The sequence below is a fragment of the Manduca sexta genome, chromosome 28 (assembly GCF_014839805.1).
Source record: "Manduca sexta isolate Smith_Timp_Sample1 chromosome 28, JHU_Msex_v1.0, whole genome shotgun sequence".
NCBI lineage: Eukaryota > Metazoa > Arthropoda > Insecta > Lepidoptera > Sphingidae > Manduca > Manduca sexta.
Genome location: NC_051142.1, coordinates 12,262,252 through 12,283,295, shown reverse-complemented (window position 1 = coordinate 12,283,295; position 21,044 = coordinate 12,262,252). Strand labels below are relative to the sequence as shown.

At 32.7% G+C, this 21,044-nt stretch overlaps 2 protein-coding genes across 2 annotated transcripts; one reads left to right on the top strand and one right to left on the bottom strand.

The window, feature by feature from the left end:
• Nucleotides 1-3,538: 3,538 nt before the first annotated feature.
• Nucleotides 3,539-10,289, top strand: LOC115442101 (gustatory receptor for sugar taste 64f). Its single transcript, XM_037444817.1, has 10 exons — nt 3,539-3,699; nt 4,018-4,136; nt 4,211-4,396; nt 5,433-5,593; nt 6,463-6,585; nt 7,756-7,913; nt 8,189-8,239; nt 9,057-9,213; nt 9,452-9,541; nt 10,242-10,289. Exons 1-10 carry the CDS (start codon nt 3,539-3,541, stop codon nt 10,287-10,289), a joined length of 1,254 nt encoding a protein of 417 aa, XP_037300714.1.
• A 2,998-nt stretch (nt 10,290-13,287) lies between these two features.
• LOC115442102 (gustatory receptor for sugar taste 64f-like) lies at nt 13,288-20,444 on the bottom strand. The gene is made up of 9 exons (XM_030167073.1): nt 20,308-20,444; nt 19,763-19,881; nt 18,932-19,117; nt 18,226-18,386; nt 17,520-17,642; nt 16,634-16,782; nt 15,921-16,083; nt 13,931-14,017; nt 13,288-13,398 (listed from the first exon to the last, which is right to left on the bottom strand). The coding sequence occupies exons 1-9, from the start codon at nt 20,442-20,444 to the stop codon at nt 13,288-13,290; spliced, it is 1,236 nt and encodes a 411-aa protein (XP_030022933.1).
• Between the last annotated feature and the right edge of the window lie 600 nt (nt 20,445-21,044).

The following is a 21,044-nucleotide window of genomic DNA, read 5'->3' as shown; positions in this document are numbered from 1 at the left end:
AATTATAATTAATAAACAAAAAGGACATTCACGCGGGCGAAGCCGTGAGGAAAAAATAGTAAAGATCAAATACATTTAACAATATAGTTTTAGAAACAAATTTTCTAATGTTCTAGCCGAAGTACCAAAATTTGTTACAAAAAATTCTCCTAGCAATCCAAAATGTTATTTCCACTTACAAAAATCCTTATATCTTGAAATAAAGGATTTATTATATATTTGACTCACTTATCGATTTGTTTTTGTTGAAAGAACTAGTTCTATTGACATTTCATTGTATAACTTGAACGAGTACCTTTATGACATTGAACCTCATTCGTCTGGCACTAGCACCTTCCAAGGGCTTCGACTGCTTAAATTTCTTGATTTGACTTTCCTAGATCATTTAAAATAAAGAAAGGTTGAAAGATTTATTGTTGCTACAATAAAGTATTTAATTACCATAGAAAATATTAAAGTTAATGGAACATAATGGAAACCTACAATAATAACTTAAATAAACTTACCTATTACTATTGTGGCAACAATGGGAACAGTACTAAACTGCTGATTTAATTTAGTCAATAGTAACGAATATTCAATAGTCCTCAATCCTATGATTGAGCATACAGCTATTTATATGTACCTTCTATAAGTACAAATAGCAATGCATGAAGGAAATTTGTCGAAAGCTGTCGCTTACAACGCATTGTTACTCTTTATTCCATCAACACATTGAGGCTGAAATGGACCATGAACACTTCCACCCCCTAACTTCCTCCCACCATTCAAATTTTATCCTCCCAGTGCCTTCCCTAGTTAGTTGTTAGGCCGAAAGTTCGCTTGTATTGCTAGAAATTAATTTGCCATTCTGTTATAAAAATGGAAATCACAAGTGCTACAATGCTAGTTATACGATATTATACTATTCCCAACGATATCTAACAAACCAATTTTAATAATATTAGTACTAACTTTACAAAACATTCCTTTATATTTTTTATATAAGGATTCTAAAGATCCGTATTCAGCGAACAAAATTCACGTCGTTTACATTCAAACTGTATCACGACTTACAAAAACGAAAACATTTTTCGTGTTCGACGCAAACAAATTCTCGTTGCCAATATAGAAATATTTGAGAAATTTCACACTTGCCGAACACGACATGCAGTCAATTGGTATTGTTAAGATTTCGGGAAATAAGATATATTTGCATTTTCAAAAAGTAGTTTTGTTAACAGCATAAATGAATTTGACTGGGGTAATGCTTTTGTCGCGTAGAAAATAAAGGTGTACTGTTAACTTGGTCATTTTTTGTATGACATTTGGGTATGTCATACTTAACCACTTCTCTGCAAATTGATTGAGGAAGCCGATGCACATGCGTCATTCTCGTGAACAGATGCTGCTTGAGTGGATAGTTCTGCCCATTTCGCTTACTATATCTAAGTATTACGGATATATATTGGAGAATTACGGATTTAATTATCTAATGATTCCTGAGAGGGATGTGCACTCGTATGGAAATTCAAAAATGAATGAATGAGCTGCTCTAAACGATAATGAAATAAAACTAATTGTATTCTCTTTTCTCTGTATCACGCATTGTAGTTTATAACTTAAACAGATTTTGAAAAGAGCAACATTATAATTTCCTACCCCTCCTTCTGTGGTGAAAACAGCTTTCCGAACTATTGGTAGAGTTAATATTGACAGAATCTAAATAATGTTGAACATTTTACTAGTTCAAATAAATTATTTCGTTCCCTTTCTATGATGTTCTTCTGCAATGTTGGTTATTTCTGGGAAGTGAGTTTATTTAACATCACGTGAACTGGTATTTTTCTATAATAATTTTAAATATCGTGCGCTAATTACTTAACAAAACAGCGCTATTGAAAAACAAGAGCATGTAAATTAACATTCATTAATCAATATTTACACAAGTCACTCTAAATTATTAGGAAAATATTTTACCAGCCATTGATCACGGAAAAAATATTTAAGGAATCTGGTTTAGACGCTTCAAAACATTTGCTTCTATATAATCCGGTGATATCTATATTAACATAATTGTTTCTAAAACATTGGTTTTAGTTTAGTTGTTTTTAATTAATTCTGTTCGGTGTAATGATCGTATTATGTACTAGGTAATGCTCGCGATTTCGCCCGTGCAAAAACCTTACCATTATAAAAGTTCCCAAATCACTGTAGGGACCCGTTGCGTCATCCATACGACATCCACGCTACATATTTGATGAGATTAAAAATTGAATTATTTCCCACAGAGCAAATAAACGAGATAAAAAGTATTCTATGGATTCATCCAGGACATGGTCTATCCGTGTGCCAAATTTCACCAATATCAATATTTATTTCTGCCGCCAAGCAGCAGTGTGTAGTCACTGTTGCGTTCCAGTTTGAAGGACGTTGTAGCCAGTATAACTACTGGACATAATTACACTTAACATCTCATGTCTCAGGATGGCGAGTGCGATGGAATACCAAACAATACTTTTTAATTCAAGGTGTTGGATGGTGTTTCTACTTTTTATAGGCGGCCACTTACTATCAGGCGAACGGCAAGCTCGTCTCTTCATTCAAAGCAATAAAAAAAAATAAGAAAATAAAGCTGTTTCTGCCTTTACTTCTGACAAACATTCAAACATTTTTACCAACTTGCGGATTTATATTATTAGTAACATAAGACAAGAATAAAATAAGATGCACAATGTCCTACGCGTGCGGATTCCATACTTATTAAAGTCATTATTTAAAGTACTTCGTAAGTAAAAATAAACAAGACTTGTAAGCATGTATAGGGTTATTTGTATACGCTACTTTGGTCTTTATTTAATTAACTATAATGATTAAGATAGCTTCCAGCTAAGTAAAATCGTGTCCTGATTTCTGACAAGACACAAATAAACATTGACTTGAAACTATAAGGATAGACATTTTTGATGGTAACAAACATCACATCGATCAAGTTGTCACGACCTGTTTCCCGTTTTGACGTGTGCTTACGCACCATGCCAGATGGTAAACGAATTTGATGTCTTCATAGCGTAGGATCATAGAGTACTTAAAATATGTAATAGAATGGACATTAACACTTGAATTCGTAAGCTATATCTAACTCTGACCAATAGTGTTAAAATCTGTATAAATATTTTAGGAAATTTGGTAAATGTGCCTTAATTCCAACGTAGATGTAGCAAGGAGCTATCCTTGCGAAATCACCCATTTTCTTAACAAACTGAAAACGTAAAAATTTATTACTCTTAAAAAAACTTGAACGTTTTTCGTATCTCTTAAAAATATATCCAACAAATATTATTATCTGGCCAAAATTAAATGCCTGCTTTAATACCACTATAGATTTTACATTACCTTTAGTCTAAATTATAATGACAAACGGATTACCAACGTCAAAGCATTGGGAACCGAATTATAGATATACACGAAATGTATTAATGAAATCTGTCGCATCTACATAATTTAATCTATTTCCAAAACAAAAACAAAAGTTGACGTGATAACATGACACTCAGTCATGTCTCCTGAAATGGCATGGTCTTCGAATTCGGTCCTTCGGGAAAAACGGCTTTTGAATGGCGGCTTCTACAAAACAATAAGGCTAACATTGCTAACTAGCAGATTTGCCGGTGTATTACCAATAAGTGGGCTTACGAACCATTCCAGTAAATTAACTAGGTAAGTACAAAATGGTTTTCTTGTGCTTTATTGGTACACCGGCAGGATGACTTGCGGGTCGTTAATTTTTATTTTATACACTAAGCGATAAAAATACCACAAATGATGACTCCTTCTCCCCTATTCTTCTTTCTTGTATACATCGGTACCTACAAGACAAAAATTGTTTATAAGGTATTTTTGCTTTGTGTTCATATCAGGAAATAGATCATATTATAATGCTACTTGTTCCTTTACTAGGAAATCATCCACATCTAGACTAAAGAAAGTAAAGAATGTCACTAGATTATTGCTTTATTGATTTTCAAATTGTTTCAGATATACCTGGAAATCGTTTTATTCCCTTATCTACGTACCACGTTTATTATTACAAGTTTTATTGTTTTCGTATCTTCTTGTTGACCTCATTCGAGGCGGAATTTCAATACAAAAGTTATGTAAGTTATAGAGAGTTAATGTTTTGTAAACCTGTCAACCATAAGATCAAATCATTCATATTATTTTCTTGCAGTTGTTTGCAAATATATGGGAACTTTCATTATTGAGAGTATTATCACATTACGATTATGCATAAAATGGAGAACTATGATAACAGAAGTAGAAGCAATTGAGAGAAAATTACCACCTGTGAACAAACCACGGAAGGCGGTTTTTGTCGCTAATTTGACAATGTTTGCCATACAACTTTGCTGGGCAGGTATGATCTTATTTAGAATTTATGGACAACCTTACTTATTCAAATTTTCTAAGGATTATTTTAATAAGTAATTGACCAAAAAATCAATTACGCACAGTTAATATCAACAATGCTGGTTCAAAGTTAGTATATCATCACAATGGCACCTTCATTGTCGCAGTTAACAGGAAGTCTTTTGTTCCTCCTACTTACCAAACCCTATCAGTGTGTGTTTTCTTGCGTATTGAAGTTAGCATGACCTGGTAGTTATATTGTATTGGTATGGTCACCTGGTGTTGACCTATCAGCTCGAAAGTCTACCTTTTGCAAGTGACGTTACACACGGCATATCGGTTCTTATTACCATGTTATTCCTTGGATTTTTTATGAAGAATAATATTATACTCATTAATCTTAGTAACCCCATGGCATACATTTAATCAAGGATCATCGTGAGTAAACTTACATATCCGTAATTCCCACTAGAGTTGCGTAGTGGAATATTTATTGTTATTAGTGTTCATTATTGCTTGGTCTCAACTCTTTGAGTTGTAGAGAAAGTGCGTGCCCAGAGTACGTTGGTAATAACTACGATACAAAACTGAAATTATTATAACTTTGATGAAGCCCTCCTGCCTCACAGCGGTTATAAGATAATTAATAATAATATCCGCCCTGTATTATATACTGTCCCAGTGCCGGGCACAGGCCTCCTCAGTCCTCTAATAAGATGTCTTTAAGCTTTATTCCACCACGCTGGCCTAGTGTGAGTTGGCTGACTTCACGTGCCTTCGAAATTTTAATGGAGAACTTCTCAGGTGTTCTGGTTTCCTCACGATGTTTGCCGCCCTCGTTATAGCAAACTATAATTAACGAAGACGATAATTCATAGCGGTTGGTTTTTCAAAATGGCAGTGGGTTTGACTCCCACACTGAACTAACCTGTGTGACCCACAAACATTTGTGACGGTTTTCGAACTGCCCAAGATTTGTAGCATAATAGGAGCTCAGGAATATGTGTGTCATTTAATGTTATATATTATTTAATTTGTTTCAGTGTGTCATTGGCTATACTTAATGTTCTTAGCCAAAATGACGTTGATATGTTATCTCCAACCGGATGATGCCGATTCATACATAAAGTCGTATCTATTAGTTAATTACTCTTGGTTATATGATCAAATTCGGTTTAGTTATTTCAGCGGACTTATTCTGCAGGTATTTTTTTATATTTTCTTATTGTTGGTGAAAGGCTATAAACTGATTGATAATAATACTGTTAAAGCACTTGATGACTTTAATCATATTAACTTCATTGTTACTTTATACCAATTAAAAGTGCTATTTACATTTTTAATTGCAAAATATTTCAATGATTTCATTTTCCGAGGTTGTGACCATTCACAGCTTAAACGTTTTACTTGATCCACGGCATGAAAATAATATGACAGTCAATTTCCATTATTATAACATTTTATTACAGCACTAATGGAGTAAAATTTTAATGTAGGTATAGTAAATCTTGTATAGAAGCAAACTATTTTATATCTATGTATGTAATACCTTTGTAACTTTGTGTATGTAAAATAAACGTGTACGCCCAATAGGGTCGATTTTAGTAGAACTAAATTATAATGTTACCAGCCAATGTACAAAAAATCGCACAATAAAGATTCGATTGCATGGAATAAATTAAACACTACGAACGTGGCGTGTGTTTTGGAATATAGGCAGATCTTATATCTTTGACTGTCGTGTTAGTCGATTGTGGTGATTAAATACTCCGCTAGTTATAAGACAATACAATTTGCACACCCTTTCCGGAAAGCAAGGATGATTTTATATACGATGAGGTTTTGCTTGCACCCGTGTCGTTTTAGGGAATTCATCCTAATTATACTAGTTAATTAAGCATTTATTTAAAAAGTAGGATTTGATTTATTTATAGAATTTCTTTATTAAAACTTATTTAGACTTCCATTTTTACATATAACTTATAGATTTATGAAAACTATCAGTAGTATAAGTAATTAATTTCAATAGCAATTAGATAATATGAAAAACACTAAAATCCCTTCCTGTCGCAGGTATTTCAAGCACAAGCTTCATTTATATCGAACTTCATTACCATCCTGGTCGCCATAACGAGTATGTATCTGAGAAACAGGTTTCAAACCTTCAACAGAATATTCTTTCAACGGCAACACAAAGTAAGTTTGACGAGTACCGTGATCTCAAGAAGACTCAGTAAAAAAACTGCTTATTTTGCTGTTTCACTAAATAAAATTGATAGGTCAAATTACACTGTGCTGCTAAGTGCAAAAGCGGTGTCAGGGAAATCTTATTTCGAGATAATCGAAGTTTTGTAAATATAGTTTTATAGATTTTAAGGTAAAACTGAGATAGAGAAAACTTTTTAGGGTTTTTTTAACAAGTTCTAAACAAGATACCGGTATTTAAGTAAGGTCATTGGATGGGTATTTCTTTCAGCTATCTGACGATACAAAATCAAGATTTTGTTTTTTTTGAGATACCGCTTTTGAGCTTAACATGGCAGTACAGGCCTGTCAACAATGTAACTATACTAAAATATAGAAGAGAAATTTTGTGAATGACCGAAGTTATTTCGAACTGAAAGATAGGACGCATCATAAACTAAACAATGTAAGATTAGCAAGTGTATTTTATATCGTTAAAATGCCGTAAAAGCTAACTATGTTGTGAACAATACTGAAGCTTTGGCGGCTGGATGAGTTTTAAGAATTTGTTATTTTATTAAACACTAACTTTTGCTTGCTACTTCTGTGTTTTGAAAGGACAGGGTTTTTAACTTGAATTATTTACTTGCTAACGTTGCTACTACAGGAGTAGGCGTGATGCTTACAATATTAGGCAAACCTCTAATCTAACCATAACGAGCATTTTTTTTAAATGGGCTTGGCAAAAGTTATCCTACTGCACCTGATGGCAAACGGAGTGGGGTCAATATTGACATAACATATATACCGTTGACTGGCGAGACATTTTCATCCCTCGTAAGTGGACACAATTTTGCCGGCCTATTTGAAACCGAATATATAAATTCGAAATAAGTAGGCATGGATAAAAGTGGACGTACGGAGCGACATAGTTGTGAAATAACGACCAAGCTCCTTAAATAAAGAATAAAAAAAAAATCATTTATGTATAAATGGCTTATATAGTGGCCATGGCTGATTTTACACATTGTGTACAGTGGTCGCTATCCGGGTGTAATTTCGTTCCAATAAAATATGGCTTCAGTAAGATACACTGATTTTTAGCGCATCTTAATTTTTTTTTAATCTTCTATATGCCTTTAGAACACAACAAAAAATATCGCCCATTTGCCATTTTTTCAGTCACGTCACAGTAAACCTTCCTGGATGGAGCTCCAGATGTACTACGCTAGATTAACACGTTTGGCCTGTGTTGTAAATGACTATATACACCCATTTGTATTTACAACCTTCTGGAGCGATCTATTTTTCATAAGCTTCCAGACTTACTACACGTTGAAGTAAGTTTAATGGATTTCTTGATTAATATTATAATTTACTATAAGAGAAATAATCATTCGCTTAGAGATTATATCTCAGATTATCTGGCTTAGATGCAATCAAGCATGTAGTTTTGCTGAGGATTTGTACACGTACTAACTTTTGTTCGCAGCTTCGCTTGCGTAAAAGTTTTGGTTTCAGAGCAAGCCTACATTTTTTCAACAAAATTGTATTCTATATCATATAATATTTTTTATACTTGTCTCTTATGAAGGTAATATTATTATTTTTACAGCAAACTAACTCTGGACAACTTTTACTTTAACAAATGTTTTGAAAGCCACAGGTACTTACATAATTTATTTTTTTGATTTTTTATGTTTATCTAGTTTTTAAATAATATATAGGGTCATTTTGATATTGCGTTATTAAATGAAACGACGTACTCGTTTTCACCTTTGCTAACATTGTGCCAAAAATCATCTATTAAGGCGATACCTCAAGGTCCATTTTCATACATTTTGTTTCACCTTTAATCTGGGTTACTAAACAAGTATTGGCAAGTAAAGAATTTAAATTCACGTCTAGTTAGTGATTAGTTCTCGCAGTTGAAAGAAAAACGTAAAAATAATTAATAATCATGGATATTTCGGCCTTTAAAATTTAATATGAGGAAATTTTAAAGGCAGGAATATCCATGATTATTAATTATTTTTACGTTTTTCTTTGAACTACGAGAACTAATCACTAACTAGACGTGAATTTAAATTTAGTTACCCAGATTAAAGGTGAAACAAAATGTATGAAAATGGACCTTGAGGTATCGCCTTAATAACGAATATTTTCACCTGAAAATACCCTGATTTTATTATTCTCAAAAAAATCATCCGGTAATAACTAATATTATTTTAGTTTTCGGAATGTTTGATCATTTTGTAGTTTAATGCGGTAATGGCGTGTGCGTAGGTGTATTTCTGACTGACTGGAGAAATTTATAATCATAAAAATCCGCGATAAAATCCAAAAAAGGTTTTCTATATTTCAGACTATGCTCAAATTCCTATATTATTATAAAGAAGTTTCACGGTATTAATGTGACTATATTAATGACTTTCACGGTTAAGTATTTATATAAATAATTAACTATATGGTTTATATTACAGATTTGACAAGGAATCCGTCGCATTTTGTGTCTATTATTTTATATTCTCCGTATTAAAACTATCACTGGTGTGGTTTTTAGCTGCCGAGCTTCATGAAACAAGTCGCAAACCTTTGAATGCTCTTTACACTGTTTCCTCCAAAGCATATACTGTGGAAGTAAGCTATTTAATATAACTAGGTACTTATTTATGAAATTCTCAGTATTATAATTTGATTTCGTTTTCATTATGAACTTTTTGGAGCCTGGTCAAATAACCGTACTCTACGTGAAAGCGCGAAGATACGCTGCTAAGAAAATATATTTTTTGATCAGTACTATTTTTTTTAAATCTTCCATGTTCCTCGCTCAAAAGTTTTGAATGGATGTTTATACTTTTCAACTATAATTTTACAGATGCAGCGGCTAATGACTCAAATTTACCGCAACAAAATATGTTTAAGTGGACTGAATCTGTTTGATATTACTAGAGGGACGATATTGACGGTATGTTACGTTTTTTAATAGAATTTACCGTTATGTAAACTAATTTTCTATAGAATATTTTACCATGTTGAAAGCGACGACGTCATGTCCTTTTAAAGTCAACAAGCTTCTGTGTATGCGAATCACAATCAAATAATTCGAACATGTCCTTCTTAAAACTTGTCATCAACAATTTATTTATTACACTATATAATTCTTTTTCAAGTATGTATACGATTATCTGTTGATCAAATGATTTCTTTATTGTTTTCTTTAAACTTGTTAGTATACTAATAATTATTAGAACAAAGCATTCTAGTAATAACTGCATAATTAACATGTGGGGCTGCCATGCCAACGACAAAATGATATACGTAGTTATGGATATTGATATCTGGTTATAGGACATTTTACTGTCAGTAATTTTATTTATTAATTTCTTTAAATAATAACGGGACACAAAAATTAACATTAGAATCTATCAATTAATTAAAAAAAAATGTCGTCATTCTCATTGCGGTGCAAATTTGTGGAAGAGACAGTGAGATATTTAGAATTTTGGACGAAATGAACGAGACTATTTTATAGTAAGTGATTATAGTCTACGAAGCTATATCATTAAGAGAGTCAAATTTGAAGTCGAACTTTGAGGAAAGCATAGATTTTAAAACTTCTTCACAAATTTTAATAAAGAATAATAATTATAGTTACATTGTTTCAGATAATGGCAACAATTTTGACGTATGAACTAGTTCTTCTGCAGATATAAAAACTGAAATTATTTTATAACATAAGTATTTGAAATTGTAGCAATAAACAATAATATGATAACGTTAAATATTTTATTAACTCTATGAATATCTCTAAAGCAAAATATCAAAAAAGACAGCTTCACTAATGTATTAATTATTACTATACCATCATTAGAAATGTTATTGGTAATCAACACAATAACATATAAATATAGTAATCATTATTAACGCTTCTTTAATTTTACCCTTTTGATTAAGCAATAATAAGGTCATTAACGGATTGAAGACAATATTCCTCTCCAGTATCCTTACAACCTGCAATAAAATTCCCAATCCCACCAGGATCTTTAATAATGATAACTGAAAACTGATACTTCAAAGGCATGTTAATATTAAGCATACATATGAACATTACATTTTAATTTCATATAATAATTTACGTGATAGTTTTCTCATATTCTGAACCCAACAAATCCAAGTTTTTAACCGAGTTTAAAAAAGGAAGATGTTCTCAATTCGACTGTATGTTTTTTTTTTTGTGTGTGTTTGTTATCGATAACTCCGCCAATTGTGGACCGATTTTCAAAATTATTTTTTTGTTCGAAAGGAGATATTTCCAAAGTGGTTCCAGAGTCACCAAGTTAGGATTGGATGATTGGATCCTGGAGAAATCGAGGGCAACCCTCAAATTTTATAAGCCAACACATAATTTTTTGCGAATTTTATGAAGTAACTTAAGTACCTGCGTATGGTTATCATCATCTTATGTAGCTGAGCTGTTGATGCAAGGTACAATTCCTTAAGGTTATAGCTTAAGGTCCATTTTCATACATTTTGTTTTAAAATTTCGTCATATTAAATTTTAAAGGCCGAAATATCCATGCATATTAATTATTTTTACGTTTTTCTTTCAACTGCGAGAACTAATCACTAACCAGACGTGAATTTAAATTCTTTACTTGTCAATACTTGTTTAGTTACCCAGATTAAAGGTGAAACAAAATGTATGAAAAATGGACCTTAAGCTATAACCTTAACAATAAGGAATTACCTACTCGAAGAAGCAACGACTGATTTAGTATCATTAAAATTATTAATTAAGCTAGATAAATACATGAACAAATGTACGAAAACAATGTAGCTATATTATGGACAAGTTACCATAACTACCAATTTGAACAATGCGCACGCCAATTACTGAAACACTGTTACCGGTGAAACAGTTAAATCAAAAGTATAGGAATAACCGCAAGCAGTAAGCAGCAGCATCCACTGGCCCGTTAACAAACTAATGTGAGCGAAGTAATTTGCTAAGAAGCAAAACTTAGCCCTTTGACGAGAAACACTTCAAAGTGTGTGAAGTGACCTGAATGCCCTTAATGAACATATAAAATTCTGGAAGCGATAAATGATACACTAATAGTGGGGTTTGGGAGGACGAATTACGTATCAAATAGCGGAACCTCCCCTCCCCTGCTCACCCGATTCAAATCATTAGAAAAAAAATGATACACTAGTATTTTTTAACCCCGGTTCCGTCTTTTTTATAACATCAGTGAAAGAGAAAGTAGAGTATACTATAAGTATCCCCCGCCGCCCATAAACACCTCAAAGAAGCATACACGCGTTGCCAACCTTAAAAAATGAGTTTAGATTAGGGAAGTGGGGTTATTTGGGCGTCTGATAATCTTACTCATCAAATTATATGGAATGTAACATCAAGCTCTGACTTTTTATGACTATTCCCGAATAAAAGTCCCTTCTAATTTGACTTAATTTGTCATAAGAATTATATTCATCAATAAAAAGTATAATTGTGATAAGGTCCTCCACTTCGCTGGTCAGGCATTATCTATGAGACATCACTTTTTTATTTTAATATTAAAGTCACCAGTGTGAAAATCATTTATTAAAATAAAAGATTTTAAAAGCTATAATATTATCGTATATGAGTTTTATAATCATAATCACTGAAGGTAATATCGACATCTAATTTATTAACGTAAAAAAAGATTTATGTAAATATTAGGTGTTGTTATTTCGAAATAGAAACAACTATTTAACTGCTGTTTGACAACGTTTAATAACATAAATATCTAGACACATAAACTACTATCTTATGAACTAATTCAGTAGATTTCTAAAGCTAACCCTAATAACAAAATAATAATAAAAATTGTTTATTACAGCAAAACACATAAAACATGACATGCAAAGGAAATCAAACCTTAAGACTGTAGTATAATGTTTTTTGTTGATCACAATGTATCCAGGAACTATATATATCCTTCTATTTCCTCACTAGGTAAGCATGTATCGAGGAAATCGTCCTACGAAAATACAATTTGTGTTCAGATACCACTTCAAATCTAAATAAATTATACATCTATACATATTATAAAACAAAGTCCCCTTTTCTCTCTGTTTGTATGTTATCGATTTTCTAAAAATTTACTGAACGGATTTTTATGAACTTTTTATCCCCAAAAACACGTCCTACACGCGGGCGAACCGCAAGTAAATAAATTGCTAAATACAAACTGTAATAATGTAATGCCATTTCCAGTTGTTTTATCACAAAAATCTAGTTTCCTAAACACGTGTAAAGTACTCTAAACTCGAAATAACAATTTAACAAGTTACTATTACGATGCTCTTTCATTGTTAAAACTTAAAAGTGTTTTAATATTAAGTACGTATTCAATGTACTTACTGTATATGTTTTTGCTTTAAGTCAATTTGGTCTTACAGCCGTTTATAATAACCTCAATCTGAATCTTCAATCCGATGGTGAGATTAACCAATCAGAATAAATCATTTGTAAGCATTTAAACGAACTTTGTTCTATTTGGTCCGCGTGTTTTATTTTATGTTTATTTAATAGTATTGGCATGATTATGAAAACTGAATAATATCTCAATTATTATTTAATAGCGGTGTCTTTTAGTATTTTATAAATCAAGAAAATAATACGTAAATAAATTACTCTAGTATAATAAAATTATATCTAATGAACTAAAGTAAAGTAACATTAGTGCGTACGACACTAGTTTCAGAGTATAGCAATGTAGTGTTCATGTTGAATTGTAACAAAATCAGCTCGTACGTTATTATCGTCCCTATAACCTGAAACAAAAAGCAATTATTAGAAACTGAGTCACAGAAACCTCTCAAAGATCCATCTAGGCATCTAACTCTGCTGTAAATAGGTATAAAAACAGTGGCTATTAGAAATCAGGTAGGCAACGGCTTGACTGTGCCTCTGGCATTGCAAAGTCCATGAGCGGGAAACTCTGCTTACCATCATGCGGATTGCGGACCGCTTGCTCGTTTGTCTACTAAGGCAATAACATTAAACAATTACAAATAAATCTTTTATTTTAAATATATAAATGAAACACTCAGAAGGATTTGTATGAAAGAAAATTCTTGACACTTATACATTCACTAATTATTTAGCACTAAGATTATGACAACTGTATTGCACCAAAAATTTTATTCGAGTGCCTAACCGAGCTGTTCTTGTGTAGGTAAGGTAAATACCCAACCTGTCAATGTTACCACATAAATAAGCATAATTTAATAAAATGTACTAAACAATTTACTTTGTCCTAAATCTTGGTAAAAACATACGTGTTTAATATAAAAGTTCACATACCTTCACAATCGTCTTTCGAGTCACGTAAAAAAACAATCCACTCAGGCCGATGGTTGTGTAACGCAGTTGAAGTTGGAAACGCTGTACCTGCCCAAATACGTACACAATGTTTTAGAAATATTTACTTTGTTAGAAAAGACATAATATCGAATTTAATTAATTCATAAAGCGTAACCATTGCTTTAAACTCGATACACGACCTTTTTTTTACGTTATGACTGTGATATTTGGCTTTTTATGTTTTATGCAGCGAGTAGGGTTTTGGGACACTAATTGGAAATTAGGAAGTAGAGTTGGGAGGAACTTTAATGAGGAGAGAGTGAGGGTAAACCAGGAGCCTTCTTTAGGATAGGCGGAGTTAAGAAGGAATCATTATCATTAGTCACGTGTCCGCTGCTGAACAAAGGCCATCCCTTAAGAGTTCCAAACGGACCTGTCAAAAACAGCCTGCATTCAGCGTATTCCTATGACCTTTATCGAGTCGTCTGACATGAAGATGTTTCATATTCATTACTGAGTAATCATACATTTTCTCTTTATTTCTATTTACATTCATTTGACGTTGATTGTATTTTGTTCTAAAAATGTAACAAAATGTAACTACTTGTAATATATGTTAACATATATAATTTATTCAACCTTCATATTAAAAAATCTTGGAGTGTGTGATTTTATACGTATGTTTGTATATGTGGGTATACCTTATCTTATTCGTACTAGATTTTAAATTTAGAATTACTCAAATCAAAATCTTTGTCCACGATTCCAAGGAATACTATATATGTACAGTATCAAATAGAGAGCAAAAGTAAACGGAGCCTATTATTTAGGCTCCGTCGTAAGCCTGCGGTAGTACGGGCCGACTGCTAAACTTTCTGACATTACGTGAATGCGGTCTTATCTATGGACCGAGTTAACAAAATGAAGTCGCATTTCCACACTAAACTGTATGTTTATAATGTCGATTTTTAAAAGGCGGAGTTGTTTCCGAGGTTTTAGTTCTTGCTTGTGGAGAGATTTGTGGTGTGTATGTATTGTGATTAAACAAGTGTAGTGGGATTGTGAGCCCATGTCATGCAATATCCGGATATTAGACATTCTACATATGATATAATATGAACATAATTAACAGCCATGAACATAATTAGAAGAGAATTTATACATGATATTATAATTTGTGCCTGAACAAGATCGTACATCCTCTGTTATAATAATTATCATGCCTTATTAAATCATAAGATAGAAATACTTCAGTGCAAAGGATACAATCTATTCATCTACCTGCAAAATTCTAGCATATTTAAAAATAAAAAAAAATAGTTAATGAAAATTAACTCAATTGCATCCGTCTCCGATTATGATAGTTGAAAATATTCAAAAGATTATAAATTGAATACCAAGGCTGCGAGTGCGAGTTTATAAACAAAGAACAGAAAAAAATACGAAACAGACAATTGCATAAACCCATCCAATAAGAATGAATGGCGGGATACTACATCAAACGTCATTTGTGAAAAAAGAAAACTGGGAGAAAATACGGTGGAAATTGAGAGGGAAATACCCTGGTTCATACTTATTAGATAATTATGGTAAACACACAATGTGTTCTGTGGTGATTTGGCGTGTAGTTCATTCGATATAATAAATATGAATCATATGAATATATAGTTAAGTTCGAATATGTCATTATTTAATGAAATTGATGTTATAATAACGTGTATTATGTATAATGAAAGCGTTAATAGCAATGCTATAAGGTTAACTTCCTATGTCAAACCCTATTTAAAAAGTAATTGTTCACACCGTACATTACTTTAGAAGCATCAATTTTCATTGCAACTTACATCTATGAACTAAATATTCATACCTTAATACAAAGTAAATTCAAACTACATTCCGTGAACAACAATCTCTCCCCTAACTAAATGCAGCCAGTCACCTGTAGCTGTGCTTCAACTCCCAATTTAAATGTTGATCCCTATAAACTAACCTCGATATTATAAACTGAACTTGGTACTTCATACAAGGCCAATAACGGACCCTGAGCAGCTTTATGTACGTTTGCTGCTACAACACACAATGTGAGGGACCGCACCACTAGGAATGTGAATGAAAATAAGGAGTATACTAAAGATTCTGATGAGGGCATGGCGCTGAAACAAGTTAAATTGTTAAAACAAGTTAAGCAATCAAAACATATACTTGATTAATAGTATGAAGTCTCTAATAGTATGAAGATGATAAAAATATCCAATATAGTATGGCCTAACATTGCCTAAACTTATCATTTTAGTTGAACGGTAAAATTGCTAAACACTCTTGATTATAATTTTAGCAATTTATTTGAATCAATTATTTGATAGGTAATTAATAAATACAAATAAATACTGAAGACACGTTGCCGCCTTTTATATAAATAAATATTTAAACAAAGAAGACAAAGTTTACGTGATACCCAATGGTGATATTTTATAACCATTAACGAATCCAAAAATGTTCCTGCTTACACTTGCTTACCATCTTAAGAGTAATTGTGATTTCATATTGACAATGATACTGATGAATTTAAAATAGTAAAAAAGATAATTACGTAGCCAGTCCTTTTGGGTCACACATGTTATCGTCAACATTATTTCGGCTGAAACGAAAAAAAAGCAATTAAAAAAAATTTACAAATAGAAAGGTAATTGCACCGTCACTTACTGTAATGAGTTGAAGAGTTGAAAGCACAGGAAAAAAAGATTAGAAAAGAATGACATCATCAAAATCCAACTCAGCCGTAAATCGATCTCCTTCAATAGTATCACTAATTCAGAATATTGAGCCCGTATTTTACCCCAAGGTATTATATCCTGGAATAAGAACAGAATTTTATCTTACCTCGTAATTAATAAAATATAAGCGTAGTGAACCAAAAAATAGACTAAACTCATAACATAGGCATCCTGGGTTCGATTCCCAAGTCAGCGACGCTTTAAGTGAGCTGATTCAACACTATTTTCTAGGAGTTGGATGGAAAGATTTGATACACTTATAAACAATGTCCTGGATAGCTTTAAGCTACTTTTGTCTTGGATATTTGCTCCCATGGTAATTAATAGACTTTTTAAATTAAATTTTGAACTCGATGGCATTAATGACGCAGAAGCATTGTGGCTTTTGTAGTAGGAAAGGCTTTTGGCGGCACGTGGGCGGGCTATTATTTTTTCATAATACTACTAAATATTCAAATTTTAAAGAAGCTCTGGGAACATTGGAAAGACGCACACAGCATTTCTATCGGGGGCCGTAGCCAAAATGCCTTCCTTAAATCGTTAACGCTAATGTTATGTATTAAAATTACATATCCTAGTGATAGACTTATCGATAGGATGTGCCATTCCCATACATTTTCCTGTTTTCTATAGGCGTTAACTTAGACAGGAATCTTGGTTAAAGCATCAGGTAATAAGCGCTAGTGGCTCGATCCATTCGTATCCGCGGGACATTTAACCTATACGTATTAGATAAAAATAAATTAGATTGGACTATTGATCTCGCCTTTCTCTGAGGTCGTTGAAAGCTAATAGAGTGAAAGGAAATAATATACCTGTTGTTTATACGACTTGATAGCTTTGTTCAGATCATTGAAGTAAGACGTGAAGTAGATACTAATACAGATGATTAGCACATCCACGAAACTCCAAACAAAAGTCGATTGGAAACACATCACCTTAGAAATTAAATTGATTGTATCAGTGAATACATTGTTTTATGCGGGCGCAGCAAAGAGCTCCTCCTGCACCTGATGGTAAATGGTGTGGGATCCGATATAATGTCGATTGGCGAGAGATGATTACCCCTTAGCTGTCGACACAATTATGCCGGCCTGGCGGAATCGAATATGCACAGGCTGATCCCAGAACGCGACACACTTATTTGAGATCAGGGCGAATATATGTCGTACCACCAGCAAAATACGTTAGTGGCTAATATTATATTTAATCCTATATTCAGTTATTTACTTAGAACAGTCTTTGATAGTCCTGGAATGTTACAAAATAAAACAGTTACGGGCAGATAACAAATATAATGTTTTGCAAAGTGAATGGTTATTTTAATGCCTCTCGCGTTGGGAAGTTAAATAAAGTGGGTAACTCATTTTATTAAATGCCATTATTATGATGTGTATCTATACTATTTACAGCTTTTAGGTTCAAATATCATTACCAATCGAAATAAAATTTCTTTCTTTTTTTTCTCAACTTTCAAGTTAATGCCTAATAGCTGCTTTGTTAATAATAAAATCAAGTTACTTCTGCCAGTATCGCTGTCACCGGGTTCAACTCCACGTAGTCAAATACATAGTAGTATCTGTAGTGAAAATACTTTCTCACTACAAGTATATTCGGTGTAGTCGCCCCCACACACTTCATAGCCACCATGCCATTATACACTTCGCATAAGAAATGTTCTACTGGAAATGTAAAATATATTAGACCTGTAAACTATATTGAGAATGGTGGGGCTTATTGGGTATTCTGTCTCGCTGAACGTTTCTACAGATCACTCTGGAAATCTTTCGGGAGGCCCTTGTTTAGTCTACTACTGAGTGTGACTAATGATGTTGAAGTATAACCCTCTCACATAATAATACAATGTCTATGAAGCATTATCAATGATCTGATATTAGTTCAGAAGTTATGTACGTATATACTACATATGATGAAATTTACAGAATATTAATTATCAAACCTGTAATTCCTAAAAGGAGAAACACGAAGTGCTACTTGTTTTCAACACAAAAACCACGTTAGGGAATATACAATATAAAAAAATTGCATAATATCTTTACAATAAAATACACAAAGAAATTAACTTGTCTACTAAAACCGGGATTTGTAAATATGATCTAACTCTATGGTTTAAAGAATTAAATTATAACCAAACCGAGTCCCTTTTTACCAAATCATCTACACACAATCACAAAATTATCGCTCATAAATAGACACACAAACTTACAGTAGGCCAAAGCCATGACGAAATGTGCTATAATGTAACATTTTGTAGGTATACTCTTGCTAATTCTGATATCGGCCAAATTCTCTTCTAATTTCGCGGCCTTGCACATAAGGTTCGGCCAACTCTTAGCCAATTTTATTGAACACGCTATTCCTACTAGAGCATCGCCGTAGAATAGGAAATAAGCTGAAAATTTAAAAAAAAAAAATCACGTCGAATTGATAACCTCCTCCTTTTTTTGAAGTCTATTAAAAAACACATCTTTAAATGCATCACATATTTTTTTACTTGCTGCTGAGACTACGACGAAACTGATATTTGCTACATTTCTATCCGGACACGGCGATGTGAGCTCACTGCACCATGTCATAAGCGGAGTGGAGTCTAGATAGAGCAGGGAAGGAAAAAGCTTTATTGGTTAACGTGCGATTATTTATAAAAAAACATATATGAAATGTAACGTACTATCGAGGAAAGGGTTTAGCTATACGCGTCCTCCTTTTTAGCGACTTTTTTCATGACCTATGTCAACTGGCAAGAGATTGTTATCCCTCACCAGTCGATACAATTATGCCGGCCTGTTTGAAACTGGATTTATTCAGGTCGATTTCGGAACAGGAAACACTTACGTGGATCACTGTGGCGGGTTTAGCACCTTTAATACAAATATCCTACTGCAGGCATAATTTAGTTTCAATGTAAATGCTATTATAAACTCAGCAAGTCTTAGTTTCATGGTTATAATATATAGTGTTTCTTGGCAACAAGTTAACAAAAACTGCGTTACTCTTCAGTCAATAAAAATTAAATTAAATATCACAAAAGACTTACATAAAGTGCCCAAAGTCTTGCTTCTTTCCATGAACCAGAATAAAGAAAATAACGTCATCAATATTTGTCCGATGAAGGATAGGACGTAGTAAATAGTATAAGAGGATTTCAAGTTGTATCTAGAAATTAATTTACTATTATGAATCTTGTTGACATTATTAGGGATTTTGGAATTTCGCCTTTTAGCAGTTTACAACGTCTGTTATAGTTGTGTGTTTCATTATATTTATTTATATTTAAATTTTACATAGGCGGACTTAATGCCATAGACATTCTCTCCCAGTCAACCTTAGGGTGGAGCAGAGATGAACAAGGTAGGTGCATCAAAGAAATGTGTACTGGTGGAATGTCTCTTGTATGCGATGAGCCGTCTATGTAGGTACTAACTCAACGGCTATTTTTACCGCCAAGCACCGATACACAAAAAAATCACCTTATGTGTCAGGGTGACAAGCGATGTGGAGTTCCATGCAAGTATTTTTGCTGTTTATCGACATATTCGTCTTAACATTATACGGCAATAAAATATCTTCCTTAAGGGTTACCTGAGTTTAAATGGATCTTCTTGAGCAAGTCCTTCTACTGGGAAGAAACCAAACCAACGATATTGGTGCACTAAGCTACGAACGGATGAGTGCAACTCGTTCTTTTTATTTTTGATATCAAGTGGTTGAACTTTCATTGTCTGAAATTTATGACTAATCAGAAATATTTGACACATCATCCTTATATTCTAGGACATTTTCGTGTATAGCTTTAATTCAATTATTCAATAACTTTCTATGTGCAGTTTCTATACAAGCAAAGATAGGTACTTAGTCCATTAATATTATGAAATAGAAACTTCTTACCTACCGTAAACATAAAACTGATACATCCAGAGTCAAATCCTACATAAAAATGTATATGAATATTCTATATTCACATTACAATCGATTTTTGTTATTAAAAACAACGTTCGCTAGCGGCGCCGTGTCCAGACACTTCTGATTGATTAAGAGTCTACGCAAATGTTGGACATTTCGATTTTGAAGTCGGAGTTTTTTCTAAAACAACAAAAACCTGTCACCGATTTTGTTGGAAATATATGGATTTGCTATTCAAATTTAGTAGATGTTTATTTTACTTGCAACATAGATGGCCTAGTGTCCCAGGACACTTCAGTATTATTTTATATACTTATCCAAAGGCGGACATATTCTTACCATTGGTAAAATTTTAAAGCACGTTTTTGATACATTTTACAAATATAAGGGATAATTAAATAGATTTTTTTAATTCG

Coding starts and splice junctions, on each gene's coding strand:
- LOC115442101 (XM_037444817.1), top strand. CDS start 3,539: ATGTCTCCTGAAATGGCATGGTCTTCGAATTCGGTCCTTCGGGAAAAA. Junction 4,137..4,210: donor AATTTCAATACAAAAGTTAT/GTAAGTTATAGA, acceptor ATTTTCTTGCAG/TTGTTTGCAAATATATGGGA. Junction 6,586..7,755: donor TCTTTCAACGGCAACACAAA/GTAAGTTTGACG, acceptor CCATTTTTTCAG/TCACGTCACAGTAAACCTTC.
- LOC115442102 (XM_030167073.1), bottom strand. CDS start 20,444: ATGAAAGTTCAACCACTTGATATCAAAAATAAAAAGAACGAGTTGCAC. Junction 16,783..17,519: donor TCAAGTCGTATAAACAACAG/GTATATTATTTC, acceptor TTCTTATTCCAG/GATATAATACCTTGGGGTAA. Junction 14,018..15,920: donor GTTCAGTTTATAATATCGAG/GTTAGTTTATAG, acceptor GTATTTGGGCAG/GTACAGCGTTTCCAACTTCA.